Raw genomic sequence first — 15712 nt, forward strand, 5'->3', positions numbered from 1 at the left:
CCATCTCAATTAATAAGAGACTCACTGTCAGACAGTCGCATTTCCACGGATTCATTAATAACAGAACTCCAAAAGTTAGACGTATGGGCCACAATTTTGGTCTCACTGTCATTCATTACATGACCAGTGGATATACAGTGTTCGGTGATGGCAGACTTACAAGGCTGAAGGAAGTGAGTATGTCACTGATGTTCTCCAATGCAGTCCTGCACAATATGTGTTGTTTGCCCTACATAAGATTTGCTGCATTCACACAGAATCTTGTAAACACCTGCTTTGCACTACTCTAGGTCGTCTTTGACAGATCCCAACAGTGACGAAATTTTTGCAGGAGGGCAAAAGATTGCTTTCACATTATATTTTCTTAGTATTCGGTCTATTTGCACTGAGATATTACCGATATATGGTAAATAGGCAGTTGTTTTAAAGGCCTCTTCCGCTTCTTCTCTGTCTCTTACAGGACTGCAATGCTTTCTCCACTTGCTGGGATGAATACCCGTTCTTCAGAAACACAATCTGCAGGTGCTGCAGTTTCATTTGCAAACTATTGGTATCAGACATGACCTGGGCTCGGTGAATCGAGGTCTTCAAAACACCCATTGTTTGTGCCAATTGGTGACAATTAGCGGCTTGCAAGTAAAGGTCTGTGTGAGTGGCCTTTCTATATACTGAATGACCAAGTGTGCCATCACTTTTACATCTAAAAATGGCAGGAAACCCTCCTTCTCCAAGTCCATAGAAAATTTTACCTTTTTATGGAAGATTTTGAGGAGCGAGCACTTTTCTCAGCCACTTTTAAACCAAGAGTATTTTGTCGATATGTTGATGACACTTTTATAGTTTGGATCGTCTGTGAGAGTTCCTACAACATCTGAACTCCATACATGAAAACATAAAATTTGCTATGGAGTTGGAGAAGGAAGGTTGCCTGCCAATTTTAGACATCGTGGCGTGACAAGAGCAATGGCACACTTAGTCATTCAGCATATAGAAAGGCCACTCACACAGACCTTTACTTGCAAGCCGCTAGTTGCCACCATCCGGCACATACAGTGAGTGGTTTGAAGACCTTGATTCACCAAGTCCACGTCATATCTGATACCAATAGTTTGCAAATGGAACTGGAGCTCCTGCAGATTGTGTTTCTGAAGAATGGGTATTCATCCCAGCAAGTGGAGAAAGTGCTGCAGTCCTGTAAGAGACAGAGCAAAGAAGAGGAAGAGGCCTTTAAAAACAACTGCTTATTTACCATATATTGGTAATATTTCAGTGCAAATAGAAAGAATATTAATAAAATATAATGTGAAAGCAATTTTTTGGCCTCCTGTAAAAATTTCGTCACTGTTGGGATCTATCTAAGACGACCTAGAGTAGTGCAAGGCAGGTGTTTGCAGGATTCCGTGCGCATGTGGAAAATCTTATGTAGGGCAAACGACACACATTGTGCGGGATTGCATTGTAGAACATCAGTGACATATTCACTTCCTTCAGCCTTGTAAGTCTGCCATCACCGAAAACTGTATTTCCACTGGCCATATAATGAATTACAGTGAAACCAAAATTGTGGCCCAAATGTCTAACTTTTGGAGTTGTGTTATTAATGAATTCGTGGAAATACAACTGTGTGATAGTGAGTCTCTTATTAATCGAGACGGTGGTTTTCAATTTAATTCAGCATGGAATCCAGTCGTTGAAAAACTTCGAATCCTCTGTTTCCGGCGTGGTTCTGTGATGGAACCGCGGGAAGACAATCAAATCGATATGGATGTGGCGAGTTTTCACCACGGAGGGCACGCGACACAGCAGAATCGAATGCGCTCAAGTAGCTCATGCGCAACACCATGTGAATCCATTACGCATTTGCCAGCAGGGCCATAAATACCAGGGCTCAGTGCTTTTTCGCCAATATTGCCTGACAATGGCCAGAAGACTCTGTGCCAAAAATTGTTGCAGGAAGTTACAAACATCTGCCAGTTCACCTAAATTTTTGTGGAACAATATGTATGCCAGGAAAGTTTTAAATCTCACATAAATCATTCCTGATCATTACTATATTTTAGACATTTTTGTTTTGTCACAATACTAAAATGTGTTTATTTAATAGGACTAGGGGGAACTACCACTTATGAATAATGGAAAAAAAATGTTAAACACCAAAAGATGGTCCTTCTGGGCTCAACTTGCTAGCTGCTTTAAATAAAAACCACATTTGTGACTGAAGACTCATGTTCTTTCCTTTATATTTTACAAATGTAAATAGTCGTTGCTTAAACAATAGCTACTATGAGTGAATTTGAGAATTTTAGTTTCTATTTTCGATCCTTCTGCCTATTTTAAAACCTTGGTCTGAGCTAAATGCACATGAATTGGCACATCTGAGTTCAATGTAATTAGGTCTGATTATACAAAAAATTAACCCGAAAGCTGTTCTCGCCAGAAAAAGCATAGAAAATTTGCATGATTATTGCTTTCTGAGAAACTGCATCATAACATATTGTCATAATCAAGACATTTATTCCCCATAAATACATTTTTGCTGCTTTTGTGTTGTTTTTTATATTGAACATCAACAATGTTTTAAATAATTTTTACTTCTCATGCGATAACCAGTATATTAATGCAGAGTGTTTATGTGATGTTTTTAAACCTGTAAAAGCATTTAAAAATTATTAAATAAGTTACAGAATTCTTTGACAAAAGCTGAACAAAAACGCAAAAGTTTCACAATTAACTGACCTCTGTTGATTCATTATGGACTGTGGGACGACGACTGGCGTGTAGTTCTTGATGCAATAATTTACCAACAGCCGTATGTATTGTAGAATTATGTTTGCTGTATCAAAAGTGGAAGTCTGGTTGATCCAGATCAGTTAATTTCTTGATGCAATAATTTAACAGCAGTCTTATGTATTGTAAAAATTTATTTTATGAATTTCTTATATGCTACCAGTTTTCGTATTACATTGATGCCATCTTCAGGCCCCACACATCATAGTCATAAAATCGCTATACACGGAATTTGCAAATCACCCCAGTCTGTGTCGACTGGCCACCGAAAGCTGTTGCATAGCGATTTGATTCACAGATCTAATTATATGGCTCCTTGCATGTATAGCAATTCCACTTCTTTAAAGGTTGTTTCTTTTTAATACATTTCAGCCCAGCTCTTATGTCTGCTACAAGCAAGTTGGGATCTTATTGGCATCAGCTCTAGGGAAAGTCTTAGGCATCCTGATGCTATTTCTAAATCTTTGATTGGTTAAAATGTAATCTATCTGATACCGGCTTTATGACTTGGGCTTTTCCATGTATTTGCTTATGATTCCTGAACAAGGAGTTGGTAATTACAAAGCCTAGGCTCTAACAAAATTCTACCAGTTTATCTCTGCTTTCATTCCATTGTCCTAGTCCACAATCTCCAACAACATTTCATGCGTACAGCGCATCACCACACTGTTCCAGTGCCCCATCATCACTGTTCCTGTTTGACCTATCCCCTTTTCTTCAAACACTTCTTCTGTCTGAACCTTTACCTCATTTTCTTCTGATGTAGATGTCTACACTTGAACAAATCAGGTGCCAACAGGGTAACTCAGTACCTTCATTAGTCTCACTGTGTTACTGACAGGCATTATCTGGATTATGTACTTATTCAGATTCTTCTTGTAAATCATCTTATACTATCCAGAAACTAGCACTCCATCTCCTTCCCATCACACTTCACAAAGTTCTAAAACACTCACGTTATATCTCTTCATTTCTTCTTCATATTTTCTAGTTGACCTTTCTCGTTGATTGTTCTCACATACAAAGTTCTTCCGGAAATTTCAGCCCTCTTCTTATTTAATCTCTCAGTGCACTGTGTTTGTACTTGAGACCAAATAATTCACAACAACAGCCTTGGCTATGGCAGGTCATGTAGTAATAATTCTGTTCTGAATTCATTACAGACAGAAGAGGAAAAAGTTCATTTGGAACGAAAGACGAGAGAAGCTGAAATGTTGACTGCAAGGTTAGTTGACGAATCAGAGAGACGGGCAGCAGAAGCAGAGAGATTAAAGGATGAGCTTATCAAAGCTCGTCTTGCTGAGAAACAAGCCAAGGAAAAATTACTAGAGTTCCTGTCACGCAGTGCCTATACAAATATAGCTGTAAGTAACAGTTTAGATAGCTCATCTTGGGTATAATTTTTTATTTTTTTAATAATGAATAATTATGACAATTTATTATGGCACTGTATTAGTGGTATTTGCCATAAAATATTTAGTAACAATACTGAGCCATCACAAAACTATTTCAGTGTACCATGATCATGTTTATATGCTGAATTTTTAAAAGTAATTTGGGTATAGCTTTTTCCTTTGTAGTGTTATTTTTTTTTGTTTTAATATAAGGATATAATTCGTTTGTTTTCTTGTTTATTTATTAACACAGTAAAACTTTTTATTGTTACATATTCAGTTCTGTTGAATGTTCATTGTTTCCTGTTACCTGATTTTTTCCCCACTCACCATTCATAATAGACTAGTCCTTCATCTCCCAAACATACTAACATTATATTCGGACGATATAACTGTTCATGTTTTCCTGTGTAACAAACTGAATTTTTAAAACCATTTTTGTAACTGCTTTTCACCATCTTCACTTTTTCGTTTATATTTAATTACAGTTTCTTTCTTTCTGTAAAAATATGATGGCCTTTTGGCTCTAATGAATTACATCTAACATTAAATTCAGGAAGTGTAAACTTCCCTGTTATTAAGTGTAAAAGCTCAGTTGAATTAGTGAAAAGGCCCAAGAAATTTTCCCACATGCATCACACAGAAAACACATGAGTATCTTCATCCATATTCATAATTTGTAAGCTACCAAATGCTGTTGGCAAATAATACGTTATCAGTATTATTTACTCTCACAATTGACTGACATGATCTTGTTTGTATGTAGTAAAATATAAAATTTTCTTACAATAATTTACATTTGCGCACTTCAAAAGCCCTACTTAAAGCCTGCCTTTTACAGTATACCACTTATCTGTAAAACTTTGCATTTGTGTACAATCGATATTTGAAGCTTAATGTATGCAAAGATTACAGAAGCACAAGTCACTGAATAGACAGTTTCATAAGTGTCATATGGAATTATTTGACACTTCAGTTAAGTGATTAAAACATAGCAGACTCCAACAGTTTGTGGTAAAGATACAGATGATGTTGTCACTGTGATTCTCAGTATTGGATTAACACAGAGTTGATACACAAAAATGATGTTGTTGCCCACATTTTGCCTTTGTCAAATGTGCTTACTATTTCATTCAGCCATGTTTTAAACACCTCTTTGACGATGAATAACAAATAGCATTCAAGAAAATAGTAACATCTACTTTGGGAAATATAATTCTGTAAATACTGCGTGTATTAACATCAATGTTTGAAGGTTAACATACGTAAAGATTACAGAACCACAAGTCACTGAATAGACAGACAGTTTATGACAAGAGTCATAAATGTGGAATTATTTGACACTTCAGTTAGGTGATTGGAACATAGCCAAATGGATCAGCTCATGTTAAAGAAATAGGTGACATTATGACTGACTCTCAGTATTGGATTACTGCAGTGTGGATACACAAACCATGTGTTGTCTTTGTCAAGAGTATTTGGCAGCGGATCTGCAGTCTATTTTATGTAATGATCAAACGAATGTGGTTCATGTTTTAAAATGTGTTTTAAAGTTTAGTTCTTATGGACATTCATTTGCTTTAATAAATGTCAGGGCACAGTTAACCTTGAAGTTGGGCACACATTAGATTTAAAAAAAAAAAAAAAAAAAAAACATGCGCGCGCGTGCGCGCACACACACACACACACACACACACACCAAAGAGTGCTTACTTTTCCATTCATCCATGTTTTAAACACCTCTTTGACAGCAAATAAGGGAAGAGCATACAACAACATAGTAACTTCTACTTTGGGAAATATGATTCTACAAGTACTATGTTTGTTAACATCTATTGTTTCAGACAGACATTCAGCTTTTGTCAAATAATACTCCATTAACAACTGATATGAATACACAGCTCATTGTCTTGCACATGTTTTGTCTGACCTTAGATTTGCTAAGCTACAAACATTGATTGTATATGATTGCAGAGTTTTACAGATAGGTGGCGTCAATAAGTGGTACAACACACTTGACTTTGTAGTTTAAAATAATTTTTATTTGGTTTTAGTCAGTCCAGCCAGGATACCCCCTTGTTTCTACAACAGGGGGACAAACACTGAAGGGAAAGAAGTAAATCCACTTGCAGTATATTTTAAGATTCTTCCTGAAATAATCCATTATTTTGAGATTTAGTTGGATGCTGATAGCAAGAGCTATCAACTAACAACCCACATTTGATAAACTGAGAAGAAAAGAAAATGCACCACCCTCATGACTTACATAGTTTTTTTTTCTTTTCATTTGGAACCTTCTTTCTGTTTGATTTTGATGACAGAAAAATGCTATGCACAGCCTCCTTTGTGGTGGAAGTAAAAGTAAACTTGTGTTTGCACTGCTGTTCAGTTCATTTGAGTGCACTGTGTTGGATTTTTTGTTTGCTGTTGACTACACACAGTGTAATAGGTTCTGTCAGCGACAACTTGTAATAATTGCGATAATATCTGTTCAACTGTTGTAAGGTCTTAGAGGATCATTTCAAATGTAGGTTGTTTAAAAAACGCTTACATGGTACTTAACATAATGTGTTTGTAGAATGGTTTGAGGTTCAAGGGTGATTCATCTAAGAGCAATGAAATGATTAACAAAAAATATCGCAGTTGATCTTTGTTGCTATGGTGACTAATGTACTGATGGTTGAAATTATTCTCTGCTTACTTCTCGTCTTGATGTGAAGTTCCACCAAATCTGCTTGTAGGAATACCAATAAAATTAATAGAAAATTCCACTCCAGCAGACCAGACTTTTTTTATAACTTATCATTTGCATGTTCATAAATTACCACTTGCGTTTTGGCTCCCTCCTGCCATCAAAAAGGAACATACAATGAAACCCCACTATTACACTTTTATACAGACTTTGAAAAAGTGGTTTAAAATGCTGCAAATGTAAAGGGTAGTAACATTTTGTGCAGTAAAAATTAAATGTCAGACCCCTTTGCATTTTCACACTTCATATATGATATATGTGTATAATAGTCATCAAAATACTTGTCGGGGACTTATTTATTATCTAATAAAGGTTTATTATCTAATAGAAGCTGCTGGTGTAACTGGATCTGGTAACTGTCTGGGAAGTAGAAACGTTTGACTTAATTTCATGCGTCATTATCAACATGTTTGGAAAGCCTGCACCTGTCATTTATTATTTAAATAATGAAACACTGCACCAGTCTCACACTTTTTATGCTTAGCACGACACATTTCTAGTTTTTTCTCGTTGTCAGGTGCAAGTATTTACGTAAGTATTTTGTGTGGTGTTTGCATATGTGTTATTCTGCATTTCTTGCATTGTAGTTGTCTTTTGGAGGCTATCAGGTACTGTGCCACCTTAGCTATGTAAAAAATATTCATATGTAAACTATCACTCACTTTGTTTGTTTGTTTGTTTGTTTGTTTGTGAAATGTCACAAAAAATACATAAGGAAGTGTTGTTCTTGGTAATAAGAATAAATTCTCAAAACCCATGGTGCTAAGCATGGAAAAATACATAATTGGTGCTGTGTTTAAACCAAAGCCATTTCAGTAAAGGAAAGTCAATGAAGGTGTTAACTACCACAAAAGTGGCCAATCAATGAAACACGTTAAATGTGGTTCAACAAAGGTGTCATGACAGTCATGATAATCACAAAGCTACACATTCGCGGTAGAGACAGTTTGGAAACTGTTGTGAGTGGTCATGATATCTTTATTCAAACAAACCTAGTTACTCCCATCAGCCACCGCACCAAGTATAGCTTGCCAGCAGCAGGAAATGTTCAAACTTTTACCCATTTACCAGTTCAGATCCTCTAAGTAGAAAACCCTGGTGTCAATAAATTTAACCACATAACGTTTGTAGGCACTACTTGATGGCCAACACCATGCCAGCGCCATTTTGCATCAGTTACATCAGTTTTTTTCTCCAGAGATGTTTTTTCATAAAGCATAAATTGCAGGAAAGTTATAAATATATTAACACTAAATCGAAGATTCCAAGACTTACCAAGCAGGAAAGCGCCGGTAGATAGGCACAATGAATAAAACACACAAACACACACAGAATTTCGAGCTTTCGCAACCGGCGGCTGCTTCGTCAGGAAAGACGGAAGGAAAAGGAAAGATGCATGATTGGAATGACTCCTACCCTCTCCCTTAAAACCCACATCCTTTCATCTTTCCTTTTCCTTCCCTCTTTCCGGACGAAGCAGCCACCGGTTGCGAAAGCTCTAAATTCTGTGTGTGTGTTTGTGTGTTTTATTCATTGTGCCTATCTACCGGTGCTTTCCCGCTTGGTAAGTCTTGGAATCTTTGTTTTTAATATATTTTACCCACGTGGAAGTTTCTTTCTATTTTATTAACACTAAATCGGTTAGAAATCATCATTGTGGACATAGGAAATTTGATGCAAGCTATAAAAATAGCCGTAAACAGCTGAAAAATATTAATTCTGGGAACGTAAAAGCAGTGTTATACTGTATGCATATAGTCATTATGTATCGATGAGTTAATGCACAAGTAACTAACTGCAACAGGAATAATGATCTCTCATAAAATCAAAAATTTAAAATATTGGCAATTAGTTTTTAAATAATGCTTGAAGTTTTCTTCTTAACTATGTTGTTTTACCTGGTACATCTTGCCTAATAGCAAGCCAATAAGGAAAAGAGGACTAAGTTACAAGATGCCCTGGTAATTATGAAACTGTTTCCCTCAGATGCTTCTGTACAGATATTGATAACTAATTAATCACTGATATTGCTGGTGTTTTACTTGGAATCTTTTTTTTAAAAAAAGTTGCAGCTGCATATCGATGTTACTGCCTGACATCAGTGATCAGTAAAACATATTGGTTAGTTACTTGCTGCACTGCTGCATTGCCCCATCGGCTTCCATATGTTCTAGTACACAAGAGCAAGAAAATAGACAAAAAAATTCGGTATATGACCCTAATGTGCATTCCCTATTACCTTTAAGGTTATTATCGTATCCCCAATAATTTGTATCACTAAGCAACTATCCTGGAATCCCATACCAATTCTAGGTGGCCTATCTTATGACATCCAGGGACAACAAAAAATTTTCATTACTTCATATAATTACTGACCAAATTTAAAAAATTAAAATTCAGTTATAATCTGCTCATTAAGAGATATAATCTTACATTATATGTTTAACACAAGTATTACAAGTGGAAACCGTGTTCGTCTTGATGCAGCATAAATGATGGCACACAGATACCTATACTTTACATCTGTTATTTGAGAATGGGACCACTTAGTGACTTCCAACAAACTTTAAGCATAATTTCAAACATTTCATAATTTTTTTCTCACTTAGATGCTTAACGTCAAATATTTAGCACATCAGCTGATTTGTAAAGTAATCTGACATTTTACCCATTTTATACTTTGGAATGTGATTCTTTAAAGAGTCGGGACTTTTTCATCCTTCTCTGATGTACGTGATTTGTCTCTCAAGCAGCACATTCATAAAATCAGTAGTAAACTGAAACTGCAGAAAAAGAGATGCACAAAATAAGGTGAAATGTTGATAGTGGCACCAGTTGAGTAAGTTGTAACCTTACAACTGTCACATATTGTGACTCTATTGTGAAGAATGGTTGTCGGTGTGTGAAGTTGCGTGTTGAATACTCATGCGTCGTAATGACGCCATACAAAAGTTCAGTTGCTCCCCTGAATCATAAAACATTGAAACCCTGTCTCATTGTCAGCAACACCAGCTGGCAACCACTGCTTGCAAATTGTGGCTCATAGGCAACCAGAGCAGGCTATGGCAGAATTGCATGTGGCCATGTTGCAGGCAACTGGGAAGACTGTGTAAATTGATACAACACGTGAGTGTCTCTTGTTGCAATCAATTTGCCCCCTAGGTATCGGTTAAGACAAGAGTACCAACCCCTAGCAGCATGGGCATAATTTAGATGGGCAAGAGAACACCTGGGACGTAACCTGGATCAACGGCTCAGAGCCTCTGACAAGTACAGGATTTGTCTGAAAATAAAATTTTTTGAAACTAACATTTTATCCAAGGTGTCACATAATTCTGTGCCTTCGTATAGCTAAGCAGTATAAATTTTAGAGACACTTAAGACAGGCTTAATAGAAAATGAGAGGGAGTTAAATTAAAATATGTATGCTTTGTTTGCACACAGAGAAGAATTCTCATGATCAGTTTTACGTGACAAAGTTTGTTGCCCCTTAAATTCGGGATCCCCTGTATTTTCTACACAGTTACCAGTATGCTGTCTTTAAAGTCACACCTTGAAGACAGGGATGAAACATTAATGAATAGTACTGTGTTTTGACCACAGTCTCTCATCCCCAATGTTTTAAAAGTAGTAAAAACAGACCATAAAAACCTTCATTGTGTTAGAACCAGTTAATGTTTTGATTGTCGTCACAACAAATCAGCTTGATCCACACGGTGTGAGAGAAACCGTGTGACATATTTTGTCAGAACTTTTACAAGTTTGTATAGTATATATCAGCCTTGTAAAACAAACATTTGATGCTCTTAAATGTCACACAGGACCATTCTGAGAATGATATTGCTTTCCTTTACAATGTTAATTGGCTCTGAAATCATATATTGCATCAGTCAGACACTGAATTTGATTTCAGTTAATACCAAAGGCTTTGGATAACATCTACAGGTATCGGTATGGCTATTTATTTACTAACTAGCGGACAAGCCTGGCATTGCCCAGATATTCATTTTACCCATTTCGTATTAGAAACATAAACAAAGAGATGAACTGTTTATAGTGAACTATCAAAAAATTGTAACCGTAGGCTTCCGCGGCCGTTTTCAATGTCAATAAAATTCTTCTGGGTTAGAGACCGCATTGTCATTTATAAAATTCCAACGTTTCGGCGTCTGTTGCAAGACGCCTTCCTCAGGGTGTGTTGCTAACTGCTGAATGAGCGCAAGTGTGGGTACATATATACTATGGAAGAGTGTAGTGATTGGATGTGAGGATGAGGAGGAAGGGTACTAGGAGTTCATTTTATTGGCGTTTGCATTGCGTCTTGTTATTGACGGAAATAGGCATTTTCCATTGGCGTTTCCTTTACTGCCTGCCATTGGTGGAAATCGGTGAATAGGAGACTTAGCGGCGAGTGCAGTGTATCGTAGTTTACTAACTGCCTAGTATCGACTAGGCCGCGTCAGCGCTCTGTGTACCATCCTCCGCTGTGGCCTACCGCACGCCTGTTGCTTTGCGCGAGCTGTCCTTCCGCAAAGCTGTCGCAGCAGGCAGCCAAGACGCTGGTAGTCTGTACCCGTCTTCTCTGTTCATATTATCGGGTCGCTTGGCTATTTCTATAGCCTCTCTAATCTTCCTCCTCAAACTAAACGACTGTTTCACCAGTACTCGGGCCTCTCGAAATTCGATGTTCATCCTGCACTGCTCATGATGTTCTGACACCGCTGATTTGCTGTATTGTTTGAGGCGGATATATCTCTCATGTTCAGTTAGCCTCGTGCTTATTGGACGCCCAGTCTCACCTACATACACCAGTCCACATTCACACTCGATTTCATAAACTCCGGCGGCATGAAACTTGTCAATTGTATCTTTTGTGGAGCCCAGAATGTCTTTTATTTTGTTGTTGCTACGAAAAATCGGCTTAATACCTGCCCGACGGAGAATTTTGCCCAGACGTTCAGTAACCCCTTGTACACACGGTAGCACGGCGGTGTTCTGTGCTTCGTTCTGTATTTCCCTGTTGCCCTCCTCCTTCGGTGCCATGGTTTTGCGTATCAGCCTCATGTCGTAGCCATTGGCTCCAAAAATGGTCCTGAGGTTCTGCAGTTCAGCTTGCAGGTTGTATTCATCGCTGATCCTGTAGGCTCTCTTAGTTAAAGTTCGCAGGGCCGAATTCTTTTGCATAGGATGGTGGTGGGAGGATGCATGCAGGTCATGAATGTGACGGATCTCTAGTCTCGACGTGAACAACATAAAACTGTGTGAACTGCACCTCTTTCTGAGTGGGAAACTGGATGAGGATGACTGGCACAAGGTCGACAGGTTAACCTTCCAGCAAGCTGCCAGATCAAGTGAATGTACCACCAGTCGCCAGGTGACGAAGTTCAACAAATTGCAACGGAAAACGAGATGAAGGACCAGTTTTGGATACGCGACGAACAGTGGTGAACCTCTCCAGCCACACCTTGAGCGATGCAGCCACAAAAGTTTTGGCGAAAGGGATGAACTATGCAATCGCACCAAAACTAGTACCGAAAGAAGACATTATCGAATCAGTGGAGGCCTCGGTACGCCATCTACCACAACCAGAAGCAGAGAAGATCCGACAAGAAACAGTAAGAGTCTTGGCTCACGCAAAGCCTCCGAAGCAAAACATCAGTAAAGAGGAACGTCAGGCCATCAAGGAGCTGAAGAACAACTCTCAGATTGTGATAATACAGGCGGACAAGGGAAATGCCACCGTAGTGTTGGACACAGTAGATTACGATAAGCGGATGGAGGATCTTTTGAAGGAACCCATTTACCATAAACTTAAGGGGGATCCGACGGTCAAGATAGTGAAATCGACGCAAGCGCTACTGAAGCAAACCAGGATGAATTTTGACACGACCCGTAGACTCATTCCACAGGTTCCACAGGCACCAAGAATATATGGGGTACCAAAGATCCACAAAGAAGCCTTCCCTTTACAGCCGATAGTGAGTAGTATCAACTCACCGACCTACAAATTAGCGAAAGAATTGGCTCCGAAGCTTAGACATTTAGTGAGACATACAGATGCATACGTCAAGGACTCCACCCATTTTATAGCACTTTTGAAAGAGAAGCGTGTCTCCGATACGGATTTGATGGTCAGTTTTGACGTGAAATCTTTGTTCACGAATGTACCCGTGACGGACACCATGAACATCTTAGAGGAACGCATGGCACCTGACATCAGCGAGCTAGTGCGCCACTGTTTGACGACCACCTATTTTAGGTGGAAAGGGGATTTTTACGAGCAGGCGGACGGTGTTGCTATGGGTTCCCCTCTTTCGCCTGCTGCAGCAGACATTTTTATGCAAGCATTCGAAGAAACAGCACTCCTGTCCGCGCCATTATGCCCGGAATGCTGGCTACGATACGTGGATGACACCTTTGTTATCTGGCCACACGGAGAAGAAGAGCTTCAGACTTCCACGAACATCTTAACCAGCAGCACAGCAAAATTCATTTTACCATGGAGATTGAAAAGAACGGGGTATTGCCTTTTCTCGACGTAGAAGTTTATCGTAAGCCAGACGGGAAGCTTGGACACAGAGTTTACAGGAAGCCCACCAACATGGACAGGTACCTGCATGCATCCTCCCACCACCATCCTATGCAAAAGAATTCGGCCCTGCGAACTTTAACTAAGAGAGCCTACAGGATCAGCGATGAATACAACCTGCAAGCTGAACTGCAGAACCTCAGGACCATTTTTGGAGCCAATGGCTACGACATGAGGCTGATATGCAAAACCATGGCGCCGAAGGAGGAGGGCAACAGGGAAATACAGAACGAAGCACAGAACACCGCCGTGCTACCGTATGTACAAGGGGTTACTGAACGTCTGGGCAAAATTCTCCGTCGGGCAGGTATTAAGCCGATTTTTCGTACCAACAACAAAATAAAAGACATTCTGGGCTCCACAAAAGATACAATTGACAAGTTTCATGCCGCCGGAGTTTATGAAATCGAGTGTGAATGTGGACTGGTGTATGTAGGTGAGACTGGGCGTCCAATAAGCACGAGGCTAACTGAACATGAGAGATATATCCGCCGCAAACAATACAGCAAATCAGCGGTGTCAGAACATCATGAGCAGTGCAGGATGAACATCGAATTTCGAGAGGCCCGAGTACTGGCGAAACAGCCGTTTAGTTTGAGGAGGAAGATTAGAGAGGCTATAGAAATAGCCAAGCGACCCGATAATATGAACAGAGAAGACGGGTACAGACTACCAGCGTCTTGGCTGCCTGCTGTGACAGCTTTGCGGAAGGACAGCTCGCGCAAAGCAACAGGCGTGCGGTAGGCCACAGCGGAGGATGGTACACAGAGCGCTGACGCGGCCTAGTCGATACTAGGCAGTTAGTAAACTACGATATGCTGCAGTCGCCGCTAAGTCTCCTATTCACCGATTTCCACCAATGGCAGGCAGTAAAGGAAACGCCAATGGAAAATGCCTATTTCCGTCAATAACAAGACGCAATGCAAACGCCAATAAAATGAACTCCTAGTACCCTTCCTCCTCATCCTCACATCCAATCACAACGCTCTTCCATAGTATATATGTACCCACACTTGCGCTCATTCAGCAGTTAGCAACACACCCTGAGGAAGGCGTCTTGCAACAGACGCCGAAACGTTGGAATTTTATAAATGACAATGCGGTCTCTAACCCAGAAGAATTTTATTGACATATCAAAAAATTCATTTCCATGTATTCATTAAAGTGCCTTTGAAATTGTGGATCAGTTGTTCAAAGAAATATGCATAATGAATGGAGTAAGTACGGTATCCAAATTAACAAACATGATGTCTGACAGTTTCTGTATACTGGGCATAGCTGCTTTGATGTCTACAATGCCATTTTGTAAACATCTGAATGTCAATGCCTTTCCATAACTCAATAGATGGTTATCTGTTCATCTACAATCATTTATGCTATGTAGTCAAAGCCTGTCAAAAGCAATGTCAGGTGCCACCAATTTTTTTTTAATTTGACTCGACTGTCGAAGCATCTTAGTAGGAAAGAATAAATGCATTAAGCTTCATGAATGATGGGACATTTTTTCATGTATCTCAGGGTTTATGCTATCATATCTCCTAAAAGTTGTGTTTTACAATGGTATGTTAGGTTGGTGCAAAGTTTGTAGCTCTTTTTTTTACCACATTACTATTCTGGTTGGTATGGGTTTATTTATCAACTGTCATTTTTATTTGTAGTTCACTGTGGCTATTTGAGTTTACATTTTGTCATTTGGAGATAGTGAGTGGAGCTGAGGACGCTGAAAAATGGAGTGCTAAGTGGAGAAATTGGAACATTTCTGACATTTTCTTCTGTTTAAAGTCAATCGAGCGGTGACAGCAGTGGAGGCTGCCGAAAAAACATATGCACCATGTGTGGGGATAATTCATTTGATCAGACAGTGGCAAGAAAATGGTTTTCTTGTTTTAAGGAGGATCATTTGGACATTAGTGACTCTTTTGATGGGGATTGTTTACACACATTAATCCACAATGATACAGGTCACTGTACTCGAGAAGTGGCAAATGTTTTGAACTGTGATCATTCCACCTCAAGTGACATTTGCTTGCAATGGCGATTGTTCGAAAACTGGGTGTTTTGGGTATGCATGCTCTGAGGCAAAATCACAAAAATCAGAGGGTGTCATAAGTGTGTCTCTGCTTGCTCGTCATCAATTGGTTCCTGAACAACACTGACAATTTTTACCATGTACTGCTGCTGGTATTCAGA

The 15712-nt window shown here is 39.1% G+C and overlaps 1 protein-coding gene across 1 annotated transcript in view; it reads left to right on the forward strand.

The window, feature by feature from the left end:
* LOC126284167 (merlin) overlaps positions 1-15712 on the forward strand; it is a 163067-nt gene that overhangs the window by 91494 nt on the left and 55861 nt on the right. Inside the window, exon 9 of the mRNA XM_049982899.1 lies at positions 3951-4151. Within this exon, the coding sequence (XP_049838856.1) occupies positions 3951-4151 (201 nt within the window). The remainder of the gene's footprint in view (positions 1-3950; positions 4152-15712) is intronic.

Source organism: Schistocerca gregaria, chromosome 8 (assembly GCF_023897955.1).
Source record: "Schistocerca gregaria isolate iqSchGreg1 chromosome 8, iqSchGreg1.2, whole genome shotgun sequence".
Classification (NCBI taxonomy): domain Eukaryota; kingdom Metazoa; phylum Arthropoda; class Insecta; order Orthoptera; family Acrididae; genus Schistocerca; species Schistocerca gregaria.